Raw genomic sequence first — 14602 nt, 5'->3', positions numbered from 1 at the left:
TCACATTGACGCAACAAGATTCAAATCGTTTCTGTGTGGGTCGTCAATGTCGGGTAAGACAACACTCTTAACTAAAATAATTAAAAATTGTGATAAAATGTTTGTGGAAAAGCCGAAAAAAATCTACAATTGTTACAGTATTTAGCAGGGGTGATACGATAAAATAAAAGCAATTGGCACAGCGGGATTGGTGCAGATACAATTCATACAGGGACTTGATGTTTTCAACATTATTGAACCAAACTCTTGGCTGATTATTGACGATCTGGCTGAATCTATTGAACAATGGTCCCACGAAATGCTGCAATTGATCACCGTACGCTCTCATCATGAACAAATTTCCATTACTCTAGCTCTACACAATCTCTATCATCAGAGCAAATGTATGCGAACACTCGCATTGGAATGCACCTTGTATCTAATATTCAGAATCCATCCTGATTCTATCTCCTTATAAACTCAAGATTCAAATATCATCAGGTACTCCTAAATTTCGACTATCAGCATATAGTTATGAAACTAATAAATCCAACAGTTGTATCCTATAGGACCTTAATCAAAATACACCCGAGGATTTGCGTGTAGTCAGAGATATTTTTGACAATGAAATAGACATTTATTTTCAGTTCTAAGCACTTCAAAACCCCCTTTTAGGAAAGCCATACTCAAACATGGTATTGACAATGATTTCATTAATCTAATATCTAAACTTTGTTTAAATTTGACCGAGGGTTGAATCTAATGTTCAACTGCCAGAAGTAGTTAAGCAACAGGCAAAGTAACATCGTTCCATTGTACGTACATTGGCCTCTAAAAAGAATGGAAAGAATTTTAAATGGAAACGACTTCTTCAGGCGGGCGGTAGCTTTTTCACGCTTCTACTGCCGATAATTGCAGGACTTATAAAAAGTTTTCTCTAGAGAGAATGGCAAAACCCTATAAATTGACTCCAATAGAACTCACTGGCTCACCTGTAGAACAATTTGAGGAACATCTGATTAAATTCGTTGACAACGAGAATATTGAGGATGACAAAAAACTGCTTTTACTTCAAGATGCACTTCACCGAGTGGACAAACATAAGCCCTATCGTGCGAAGCCCAGTGGCATTGATCACAAAAAAGAATAATCTCCTCAGGATTCTGCTGCTGCAGTTGCTGCAGGACCACAATTAAAGGAGGAATTGGATTCATTTGTATAAAAAATTGGAAATCTAATGCACCAATCATATCGTGAACAAAGAAAACGACTCATAACTTATCTAATGGAAAGTGGTCAAGATCATATTCAAGTTGATAGCAGTGGGAAAGAGATTATAATTTAAGGCAAGAGCTATAATCTACTTGATTTAATCTATGATATTTTTACACATCGTAAATGACTATTATCATTTGACGCTCATCTATACAGCTTTTTAATTACATTAAACATCCCCAAAAGCTTTATTCGCAATTGTGAAATTCTAAAAAAGTTAAATAAACATGGAGCCTTGTCAACACCATTAAAATATGAACATGAAGATGAAGAAGATTTGAAATCATTTTTGGAAAATACTAGCACACCTAGTGTAAACTTGACAATAAGGAGGAGCAGTACAACACTGATAGCTAGACAAAAGAGAAGACGTATCAATTCAACGTCACCATCACCACCAACCACCAGTATACAAAAGAGTAGCGGGCGTTACACTACACGTTTACGTTCAAAATGGTTGAAGTTCTGAAACGTATTTATGAGAATATTGGTGAAGTGGGGAGTTTAAATTCCCCCACCACCCTGTCCAAAGTCAATGGTGTTAACACTAAAAGTGTACAAGACTATCTACAAAATGAATCAAGTTACACTCTGCATAGAAATCATAGGCTTCCTGCTAATCGTTATCGAAAAACTAAGGCCTTTTTCCCATTGCATATAATGCAAGCAGATCTCCTAACTCTAGATGAGATTCAAAGACGTCACAATACTCTGTAAAAGTACATTCTACTTGCAATCAGTGTTTTTAGTCGCTATGCATATTCCATTCCATTGCGGTCAAAGAGAGGTGTTGAAGTTGCTCAGGCCGTTGAAAGTATTCTCGAACTGGATTCGTGTAAAAAAATTCAAACGGATCGTGGTAGTGAATTTGTTAATCCCCATGGTGCAAAAGTACTAGCGAAACATAATACACTGCTCTATCATAGTCATAGCCCTATAAAGGCTGCATTGGCCGAACGATTGATAAGAACTATTCTACTTTTAATTTCAAAATATTGAACATTGAAAAATACACCTGCTTTTATTCATGATTTAGATAATACCATGTTGATCTATAGTCAGCGACCTCATCGATCATTGTCCAACTCAACCCCAACGGAAGTTGATAATTCTGATCATGATACAATTAACACTTTTCTTAAAAAATATTCCAATGAAAAGATTGTCAAGAAAAAAAATTTAATGTTGGCTATACTGTTTGAATTAGTAGGACAACTAATGTTTTTGAAAAGGGTAATAACTTGTGGTCCACGAAACTTTTTAATGTGGCAAAAATTCTTGACACTAAACCCATAACTTATCGTTTGCGCGATACCAAAGATGAAGAGATTCTCGGCGGCTTTTATGACTATGAACAACAAAAGTTTAAAAATAATAGTGAAATATATCAAAATGAAAAGATATTAAATACTCGTACTCACAGGGGTAAGAAACAATTACTTGTTCAGTGGCTAGGATAAAACTCTGATTTTTATTCTTGGATCGGTGTTGAAGATATTGACAATGCTCAATGATTTCTATCTAACTTTTATGTCCAACGTTGCCGATTCTCTCTACAACGACTAGAATAAGACAAGTGATTTTTGGACGAAACTCTCCCCCGTCATCAAATTTGATGGCGCGTATGAAGTGGCTCTTGTGGATTGTATTCTCAAAAATACCTATGACATCCTGAGACAGGATCGTGTGTATGATATAAAAGTTATACCATTCGATTGGTCACTCTTTGTCGACTATGATTGGGTTAAAGCACTTAAATCTAGTGAATATCCACATGTCAAATTGAAATATATTGAATATGATGATATGAGAGATTTGTGTCGTGCAATCAATAGAAAAATCTCATGTCGTAGGAATGGTACACTCCATTTTAATTATTCAATGGAACACGATAGAATTTACATTACCTCACCTGTTGACACTGAAATCATAATTCTCAGTGATAATCTGAGAGACGGTCTTAGCTTCACACAAAATGTGATCAATGGGAAAATGCTGGCTCCGTTTACGGGAGGAATCAAGTAATTTTTGCTGATTATCCACCTGGTTTCGCCTCGGATTCTCGCATATCTCTCTATGCATCCTTTGTGGAAACATCGAGAGAGTTCAGGTAATTCAAATGTACCCCTCCTAAGTGTTCTTGAACAAAAAAAAACTCATGAACTTGTTCATCACTATAATATAAAGTATCTTCAGTATGTTCCTGTAAACACTTCGTAGTTGGAACTCTGTCAGTTAACACTAAGAAGTGAATTGGCTGATCATCTAGCAATAACAAAAGGTTTAGCAGTGATTAAATGTCATTTTCGACCAATTGTCGGCGACAGCAGCACCTAAAATGAACAATAGAAGAATTCCATTTGTCTGTCCTGATATCGACTGCTATGTTGGTGCTCTGAGTCCACGTCATATAGGCAATGGATTTGACTACTATAAGGGGCGTACTACAATGTCTGGCTATGGTATTGGTAGCTGGCTTGCCAGGCTATTTTGTTCTGCACTACCCCTTGCCAGAAAACATCTTGTACCTGCTGCCTCAAATTTTGCTGCCTCAACACTACAGGACTAGGGGTCGGGTAACAATTTCAAGGAGTGTTAAGGAAAATATTAAATCTTCAGCAAGAGCCGTTGGTGAGCAATTAAAATCTCGGCAAAATGGGGAGGGATTGAAAAGGATGCGTGCGCTTCATTCACTCATCAGTCTTTACCAAAGTGGGGAGCGAAAGGCATGAACAAGGACTTTGAGGAACAAAATGATTAAGACTAGTAAGAAGAAGACGAAGAAAAAGGTTGTTAAATCAAAGAAGGATTACTTTTCTTAAGATGACTTATCTCCCTCACAAGGAATCACATCAATCAATCAGTTCCTCATTGAATCTATTCAATGCTGAAAATGTTGATGTCAGTGTCAAGTATGGCTCCTATGAACAATTTCATCCCCAACAACCCCTCTCGGAAAATATACACTTTCAAATATTTTCCAATGAAGACTATTTCATTGATTTGTCATCAACATTTATTGATTTAAATGTTGCAGTGAAGAAAAAGTCAGATAATACAACTCCAAATGCTGCTGATGGTCTCTCCTACGAGAACTGTATTCTACACAATCTGTTCAAACAAATTAATGTATTTATTAATGAAACATTGGAGAGCACTAGCAATAATTTATCCAACTATGCAAGCTACATACAATTTGTGATGATGACACCAAAGGCATACAAGGAGTTGAGAGGACAGTCATTGGGCTATGAATATCGATCAGGTGTTGATACTGACGGTGAGTTGACTACTGCAGTGAGCCAGGAGTATCATCTGGTTGGAAAATTAAGTCATGAGATATTCAATATATCCCAATGGTTACCCCCCAATGTCAAGATTGATATATAGTTGTAACTGGACCCATCGAATTTCATTTTGAGAGAAACACTTCCCGCAGCACTCGATGCAAATGTTATTATTACATCGGCAATTCTCCACGTCTGAAAACAACAAGTTATCAACTCTGTTGCATTGGCAGTGGAAAAATTAAGAGGCAAAGGTAACAGCAAGTCATTTATTGTCCTCCATGCGCTCATCAATCCACGTCACCGTGTAGCCGGTTTTCGCATTGGTAGTGAATCACCGTTTGCCTACGGAGCAGCCCGACCATCATTGGCTTTGGTCTGTGTGAACAATAGCCGCGCTAGTAAGTCCAGTGTTGCATCCCCCCATGATGTTAATTTGTTGGTCTATCTAGCCTTTTGTGCAAAGTGAATGGTAATCCACTATATGCTCTATGATTTGACAAAAATATCATTTAAAACTCTTTACAACTTGACCATGCAATCCCTAGATCATGACTCCCAACTATATTAAAATGGAATAACCGATTCAATGTTTTCAAAAAATCATGGTGTAATTGTTTTGGACCTGTCGGGGACCCAGGATATGAGCATAGTACGAACAGGGAATGCACGTTTAGAGTGCACATTTGCCAATGCTTTGACTGAGAGTATCACGCTAATATCATTGAGTCAATTTGATACTCAATTGGGAGATCACACCCGACGGCAGTGTTCTACTAGACCTAGCACCATGAACACAAACCAAATAATCAACATATTTAATATGGATCCATACACGTCCCAGTACATGTCCTATTGCATACCATCGGAATTCATTGAAAAAATTTCAAGTGTTAACAATACCCTAATCATTGTTAATAGCAGTCCAGTGACTTTGAAGACATGCCATTGGCTATGCATCTTTCAAACAGCGAAGAATATTGAATTTGTTGATCCTCTAGGGCTTATCGTATAAATTCTACGCTCCATACATCAGCAACTTTATTGAAAGCAGTGGGAAAACTATTATTCAAAATCAACGAAGAGTACAGGATTTAACGACTAAGACATGTGGCTTTCATGCCCTACTCTTTTTCATGTTCAGATGTCGTGGCTTACCTACAAGCAGTTTTTCGACATCTACGTTGACTTTCCTTTATTGAACAACTTTCTAGTGGAAAATATACTTATAAGCGTGTTTAATATTGATTTTAGTGTCCTACGAATAAAATGTTCTATAAATATATTTGAATTTGTTTATTAATAAAAATAATGTATGTAAATTATAAAAACGACTTTTCTACTCTTTAGATTTCATCTTCTACTAGGTATTTGTCGATAAAAACTAATACAGGTAGATTATCTGAATTCACAGTATACTGATCCTGATGTACTGCAAAGTCAGGGTCGCATTTTCTACAGTAGAGTGTAACTTCACTCTTGTCATATCTCTTTGTATAGTCAGTGATAATATTCTCATTCATTCTATAGAATTCAGATGTTTCAATTTGCTTATTTGAGACAATATCACAAACAGTGTCCTCAAGTGGCGAATCACATTCCGTCACAGCCAAATAAAAATCAGTGGGCTTATAATCGTATTAGTCATTGTCTTCACAACGATGATGTAGAAATCAAATTGTTTTGTTGTTCCAAAAGTTGAATCGCTGACACCTGACTCCCCCTCCCAGAACAATTTAAAACCACGACGATTCCAATCTCGTAGCAATAAACTAAAATCACGCTTAGGATTCTTTCCAATCATACCAGGATATGTATTCTCCCACTGATTGCATTTATCATAGTGGCAATTCGAGCATAGGTACCCTCTAGGATGAGACTCACACACCTCTTCAAGACAGAAATTACAACCTTTAATTTTTACAGAATATCCTCCATGTAAATTACACGGGTTGCATAATCTACACTTTTCATCATACTCATCAATCATTGTGGAATTCTCACATGATGACCAGCTGCCCAGTGTGTACATGCATAGTGGACATGTAAGGAACAATTTTTCATGTGTTGAAACTCTCACTGCCACAATGAAACTGAGCTACCAACAACAACAAATTGAGTGGGGTAGAGAGAGAGAGGAGTAAATCACAGGGAGGAACATAAACCCTTAGAATAGCTTAGGAAGGAACTTAAGCTCCTAGAATAGCATAGGAAGGAACATAGGGCAAGCAAATCCATAAGTACATGCTCTGGAAAGGTGCAAAGGAATGCATTCTCCCCAAATAGCACAGGAAGGAACATAAACCAAGCAAATCCATAAGTACACGCTCTGGAAAGGTGCCACGGAACGTAATCTTCCCAAATAGCACAGGAAGGAACATAAACTCCTAGAATAGCAGAGGAAGGAACATAAGCTCCTAGAATAGCATAGGAAGGAACATAAACTCCTAGAGTTCAATTTATGCATTCTACTCATGTTCTCCGTAGACCTGCTCAATCAAGGCAAGAGTCTCTAAAGCAGTTTTGTCCAAGAGAAAGTATAATTTGATGGCTTATAGCTGCTCTGTTGGTTTTGCGAGTACCGATGGCTTGAAGCCAATTTTTTGCAGGAAAAGCAAATAAACTTTTTGTACGAAAAGCTCATATTGCACTTTGATTCTTAGTTTTAGACATAAGAAAATTTGCTAATTGAAATGCCTTTTCATCGCAGAATTTTTTTCTCTCGGTTTTATACAAAGCAAAAGATTTTTTTGCGTTAATCCCAAAATCATAAAAAAGGTAAAAAGTGGACAGATTTGAAGAATTTTATTCGTTCTCAGCATTAGCCTATAGTCAAGTTGAGGAAAGACTAGTAATTTAAAAAAGGAAGATGAATCAATTAAAGAAAAACGCAAGGAAGATTGATAAAATATTTACAAGAAAGAATACGCTTATTTAGGGTAAACTATTTTATAGTTTATAGATTATACAATTGTGATTGTTTACGCAGAATTTGTCATTAGGAAAGGGAAAAATGTTCTATCATTGTGTGCATCCTGATTATATGGAAGAAGAAATAAAATTTGAACAATAGTTATTTAGAGAAAAAACATTAGGATAATTCATAAAATATTGACAATAAAGAATACGGTTATTTTGGGGCAAATTATTTTTGCAATTTAAAAATTATGCAAATTTTCGATTGTTTACACACAAGATTTATCACTGAGAAAGGGGGGGTCATGATTCAACCCACATATGCTCTAAAAGAGAAAGGGTGTCAATGTGAAACGCTAATGAGTGTTGAGGGGTATTTTTTAACTAAATCAAAGGATACTATGGACAAATGGCTTATAAAAAAGGCGTATCTGTAATACCTTAGGAATAGCTAAGAGTTTTATCTTGAAACTTTCAGTTCCCCTACTGTTGACACTTCTGCAACAGCTGCGACCATTTATTAATTTGATTGCAACTACTTACGACTGTGACCACTTCCAATTGGGACTGCTTTCATGTAATTTTACTGATGAACATGAGACCAAATTATTTGCATGCGGGTTATTAAAAATTTCTATCAGAAACTTCCATGGCTTATTGAAAGGGACGCTGGAAAGTAATTGAGGGGGAGGGGCTACAAATCTATCAACTCAGATTCATATATCTGTGGTGCCTCGTCCCCAACGGACCCTGGGGCAACAATGAAAGATTACGCAATTCATTGATTTTTTTCCACGTAGTATTTATGATTGAGAAGGAGGAGGGCTATATCTTGGGTATAACAAAAAAAATGATGAGGGTATACGGTGAAATTTCATGACTTTTTCACCATTTTGGACAAAAAGCCTAATTTTGATCAAATGTTTTAGGAAGAAGTGTAGCGAAAAATGGCTTGGGAAGGAAACGCGTTGGCATCAATACCTTTGACTCTTATAAAAAAAACACCAAAACCTTCAATTTTCAGCTGAATCAGTCCCTTCCGAAGTTTCTACGACTACTCCTTCCATGCCGAAAATGTTTAATAAATTGAATCCTAATTGCTCTCTACTTATACTGCGTTTCAGAAATTCATATTGAAAACTGCCAACAATTTCATCATTTCAACACAAAATTTAAAGAGGGATAATTGAACTGTAATAAAAGGATTTATTCTGGTACGCAAAACGTACCATGATCAAATAGAAAAAAATGTTAGTAACTTAAAACTTTGTTCGTAATAATTATTCGGTATGGCATGAAAAAAAAGAAATAGAAATAGTACAATTCATCCTTTTTTTCTAACCTAAACACTTTACTAGGAAAATTCTATTACCCTTCGAAAATTTATAGATATCGAGTTTTTAGACTTGCTTCCAAATTAGGTCTGTCGAAAATAATGTGAAAAATAGGGCTACACCAGGATTCTAAAGTTGAAAATATCCCAGCAGAGTTAGCTTTGAGAAAACATTTGAGTAAATATAAGCATTCAGCAAAAAATATGCTTTATGATGAATTAGAAGAATCGTTCCTCTCCAAGGGCACAAGGTTCTTTCCCATTCTTGGCCTTATTGAAATCTTTGTTTCCCACGAAATGTTGGTGTCTCCTGAGAGCAGAATTCTATTAATGTCCTCAAGTGGGACCTAGCTATTATGTTTATCCTCTTTTCATAATAAGGATCAAGATAAAAACTAAAACGTCAATGTTTGCTGTGAAGTTCACTTAGCTATTAAGCTTTTAGGTTGAAACTTTCAGGGCATGATGAGGGGTATGTTCAACTGATATAAAAGCAATACTTACATACAACTACACTTCTAAAAAAATGTTTGAGATTCGACAAAAATTGTTTGTTATGTTTATCAACAAAAATCACTCAAGGTTTCTCGGTATTAGTTAAAAAACATTGGATTCAGAGAGTAAAATATGTTGAGAAGTGGTATTTTTAAGAATAGGGTAGCAGCTTCATAAATTTTCTAGTGAAGGAAAATCACGAAACAAAATCGCCTATAAAAATTTATGCAAATATAATATTTGTAGGCAAATTTTGTGTAAGCACTTTTTAGACGCGTAAATTAAACTTTTTTCCCCTCATATCCACCCAAATTTTATACTCTCTTTTTTACTCCGAAAGACAATTAGCTTCTTTTTTTCTGTTATATTACCAACCAATGATTCGAATTACTATATAACATACTAATTTAAATGTTACCTTAATCAAATTAAGCATGATATTCTAGAAAATTTGATCTAGCATACATTTCCAAACAATATTGATTAATAAAGCGTATTTTCGTTGGGAATTACGTTTTTTCTACTAAAATCTACATAAATCTTAGTAATTTCAAAAATTTTACGGACCCCAAACACAAATCAAAATTTCAACAAAGAATTGACCGGTTGAAATTCCAGCAAAAAAAATAGTTAGAAATAAAATTTATTTTTTAGAGTGTACTACCACTCCTACTGTTGCTACTCCTGCTAATACTCTTACTGATACTAATTAGGCTATTACGGTATTATGGTGGCATAAAGATATTACAGTGAAAGTTTCAGGGAATATTGAGCAAAAATATTGAACTAAATTAAAACACACTATTATTATGCAGGCTTATGGGATATGTTGAGGTGGAGGTTTGACTTACTCAAGAGCACTATATACATGCTGCAACTGCTTCTACTGCTGATACTGCTAGTGCTGTTGCTACTACTGTTATTACTATTAAGAATACCAACTCTTCTACTACTACTGTCAACGCCTCCTGATCTTGTACATGATGTCCTTGTACCCTCTACCCCTTCCAGGAGCCCTGTATATGGGTGAAAGACAGATCCTTTAAATGTATATGCATGTACCCTTTTAAAAGTTGTATTTATCATTAGAAAAAGTTTATTGAACTGCAGCGTAAAGCATTGTTTCAAAAATGAAGCCATACAAAGAGGTGAAATAAATTATTGGAAAGGCCAAACAGAGTAAATTTCTTCAGCTGCATCCCTTGTCCCTCCAAAAGAGCAAAAATTATGTCCAAGACAACTATTGTCTTCCTATTATCCATATGATAACGTAAAAATCCAACTATAAAATCGATCTATTGATTTTAAAAAGCTTCCAAATCCTCCAAAATAAAAATGAACATGACAAATACTAAAAAAAACGAAAACACAAGGAACTCATTTTTGTAAACGACAATATCTTGTAACAATAATCTTAATAAAACAATGAAAAAAAATATGCAAACAGCTGCTTCCTCACTTATGTTGAAACCTTAGTTAAACGATCTATAATGATCAAAGATTAAGAATTGTGGAGGTAGGGCTATTAAATTTTTTATATGATGGTACGCGGTACTATCATATGATACTAAAAAATAATTCAAGCTGATAGTAAAAATGCTTTATATCACATTAAAAAATGATTCAAGCTGAATTCATTGAACACAAATTAATTTATCTATACGAAACTAAGTTAATTGCTTCAAAGGAATGGTTCCCGAATGCCCATGCTTCTTTGAACTCTACCATCAACTATTTCTGGCGAAGTGCTTCAAAGAAAAATCTTTCTAGGTTTGGTAGCATTTTCTGTGACCAAAATTCCCTGTCACGAACTATTTGCTCCGTATATATTGAACCTTTACAAAAATGTAACACAAAATATGCAATTTCGATGTCCGAACACTCAAAGTTGCATCTGAATCTGGTAATTATAATTATTGTTTCCCTTTATTCTCATTTCACTGCTGTAAATTATTTCAGTACAACTGGACTTTTGTTATTTCAACTATTCAGTGATACACAGATCTTTGGCTGTTATGGGACATTTAACCTCTATTATGGCTTTTTCACCAGATGGGAACAGTACTATACCGTCAGGACTAGCAGCCGTAAATGTAAAACTTGTGGATATGTGAGCCAACAGGACTAATGCAGTCAAACTTCATTTCAAAAGACGACTTTGCCTTCGGTTCATGGATATGACCGTATTCTATTGCTTTAATTCGTATTGTTTAGGATACAAAAGTTGTTTCACTAGTGGATCTACTATCTTAACACGCTGCTTGCAAATAAGCCCTGCTACTGAAGTAGTAAATCTATTTCTTCTCTGCAGCTGCCAACTATTGTCGATACAGAATCCCTGAAGGCGTGTGGCTAATTAAATCTGGCAAATCTTTGACTCTGAATACTGTAAGCGTTGCAAAACAGCCACTTTTACTTTTTCAAAAGATTCTGCGTCATGATCTGGAGCAATTGCGTTGGGACCAAAGTTTTTATCTCCTCGGCTAGCAATCTTTCCTGAATCACTGCCAAATAAGCGCTTTTCGGCTTTACATTTTTTTTCCTTAAGCTAGCCATAATTCTTTCATGTGTAAGTTTTTTCAATTGACGTGTTGCGGTTGCTCCTATGCCTGTACTAAAAATTTCTTGGCGACCTAAATGCCCCTTTGCATACCATACTCCTGCAGCTGTAACACAGGTATTATAACGTCCCCTTTTGCTTACCATTATATTTTTTCCGCCTATAAACCTAGCAACAATGCTCATAAAATACTCCGCCGTATTACTTGTGCCGTTTCCGATCAGTAAGTGAGCTAGTCTAATGAGGGTGTCAAACGCTTATCTAATGAGGTCAATGGTGTCGTTTGACTCTAATGGTGTCAAACGCTCAATGAGCTCGTCTAATGAGGGTGGCTAATAAACACACTGCTTGGGATTTTTTCAGTTTCCAGTTCCACGATTTTTCCAGATAACTGACAACAAGATGAACACTGTCTGCGGTCCCAACGAAAAAAAATGTAAACGAATTGCGTTTAGCTCTCTAATCAGATCTTTTGACGACAGGGCATGCGTAGTGGTTCGTACAATTACCTTTCTTGCAAAATCGCACAATTTCTTTATTACTGGACCGCTGAGAAGTTCCTGCATTGTGCGCTTTCTTTGCATTTGTTATAAAGCCTCTTTTTCAAACACTTAAAAGTATGATTGGCGCATTCAATTTTTTCCACTATCCTACCATATGATACCTTTATAATAACTTCTGAATGGGTGCTTGAATCACCATTGGCTATGAACTTTGTATATCTTAGTTTATGTACAGCTGGTGCAACAAGAAAGGCCTCTCCAGTATATCTGATTCCATCGCAGTGCTAGAACTACTCCAATTCATACAAAATCTATGTTCAGGAACTGAAGCAGTTTTTTGTTTTCGATTTGTTATGCATACGCAGCAATACCTGTTTCTAATTCCAATATTAAGGAGTATTTGTGAATAGAATCCAATTACAACGCCACAACCAGATAATACAGTATATCTATTACCAAAACTTCGTTTGCACCAACTTCCATCATCTATAACACATGTATCGACTATTCCGTTGGAGTCGATCCTTCCATCAGCCTTCAATGCCGTTCGGCGCACTGTTTTACCATTTTCTAGCAAATAATCGTGAATGATTTTCTCTATGGGCTCCCCGATAATGCTTTCGTACTTGGTAAATGTTTTTTGCGATGGGCAGGTAATTCCAATTGTAGAAAAAATTTCTTGAATCTGGGCATGGGTCATCCTGGCGTTTATAGCAGCAACTACAACTTATTTTTTGATATTTGTAGACCCGGTTTCCTTTTGTTGCCTCTTTTTATCTATACCTCTAATTGACCAGTCGACTTTTTTCCGTTTAAGGTTGAAAGGTCGGTTATTTGGCAGTTGTGTTTTTTCCTCTTTTGTTTTTACTGCTGCTAGATTTCGTATCCTTTTGTAATTTCACTGGGATATCAATGTGAAGCATAGCTTCTTCTTGGCAAGATTAATATTCGAAGATAAAGCGGGAGCGCAAACCAACTATGTACTCTCTATGGAACATCATGTTTGAAATAAGATTGAAGTCTTAACACCTACAATAAAAAAAACAAATCATCGGTACAAGTTCCTGTAAAATAGAAGTACCCAAGCATTCTAAAGCTGACAATCATCCGAACCAAGTAGGCTATGGGAAAATTTTGTGTAAATATTTGCATTCAACGGAAAACACGTATGACGAATACTTAAACACGTATGACGAATACTTATGATTTAGAATCATCTTTTCCCTCCACGAGCACCTATCATTCCCCTATTTCTGTTGTTATCGGAGTCTGTGCCTCCCGAGTCCCGCCATACATTACCCTGCCCTCTGGTAAATTTCTTTACCCATATTTGAGTGGTACCTAGCTATTTTTTCACCCACTTTTATACTAAGGGTGAGGAAAATCCCCCTGGAAAAAAAAATCAAGGAAATAGCCCCCCCCCCCCGCGACTGGTTGGTTTTCAATCACTTTCGAGTGATAAAAAAAAAGACTACAGCTCTCAATATCTGATCAAATGAGCATCCCCCAAAGTTTCTACGACCATGAGGAAAACGTGGAGATGATGAAATGGCAGTCCCCTTCCTTTAAGGAAGAAATTCTGCTCATTTCGGGGTTTGAAAATACTCTTTACTTTCATAATAATAGCGTAGACAGAGATATCCCCAGAAATCAAGATGGATTAAATATAAGTTTCACATTTTGGTTATGTTTTTTTTGGGTGGGGGTGGGGCAAGATTCTTTTGCCCTCTCCCCCCCCCAAAAAAAGAAGAAAAATTCCCCCCAAAATAGTCCTAAATGTATTAATTATACATTAATCTCTACCTCCACCTTCCCCTTGTCTCCTGCTTAGAACTAATTTTGTATTTATCTGAAGGCACAATCAGAATCAGTATCTTTTGGCATTAAAATAACCCTTTGAGGCATCTTCCTCCATCCCTAACTAGCCAAAATATTTTTATAAGGTTTAAACAAATTTCACCGTGTTAGGTAAATTTTCTGTTGTTTTACAATTCCAAGCATTTGCATATAAGGGCTTTAAATCACCACAGTGGGGTTTTCTGATTGTTTTATAGCTAGCAAGGGAAGGAAATCTCTCGAAGGGTGAATTTTAATACCAAAACATCCTCAGCTCTCATTGAGCCTTCAGATAAACACAACATTAGTTCTAGGGGAGAGACGCGGGGAGGGTGGAGGTAGAAATCGATATATAGTTCCCAGGGCCGTATCCAGAACTTTTTTGGGGGGTTACTTTTTAAAGGGGTGGGGTATAAAA

At 36.1% G+C, this 14602-nt stretch overlaps 1 protein-coding gene across 1 annotated transcript in view; it reads right to left on the bottom strand.

Moving 5' to 3' along the window:
- LOC148942990 (uncharacterized) overlaps positions 1–12411 on the bottom strand; it is a 33317-nt gene extending 20906 nt beyond the window's left edge. The window contains exon 1 of the mRNA XM_089102415.1: positions 12355–12411. Coding sequence (XP_088958541.1) covers positions 12355–12411 — 57 coding nt within the window. The remainder of the gene's footprint in view (positions 1–12354) is intronic.
- Positions 12412–14602: the final 2191 nt, after the last annotated feature.

The sequence above is a fragment of the Artemia sp. Qi Xiang Cuo genome, chromosome 16, assembly GCF_049724085.1.
Source record: "Artemia sp. Qi Xiang Cuo chromosome 16, ASM4972408v1, whole genome shotgun sequence".
Lineage (NCBI taxonomy): Eukaryota > Metazoa > Arthropoda > Branchiopoda > Anostraca > Artemiidae > Artemia > Artemia sp. Qi Xiang Cuo.
Note: the sequence above shows the minus strand (reverse complement) of the source record. Positions and strands in the feature narration are given on the sequence as shown.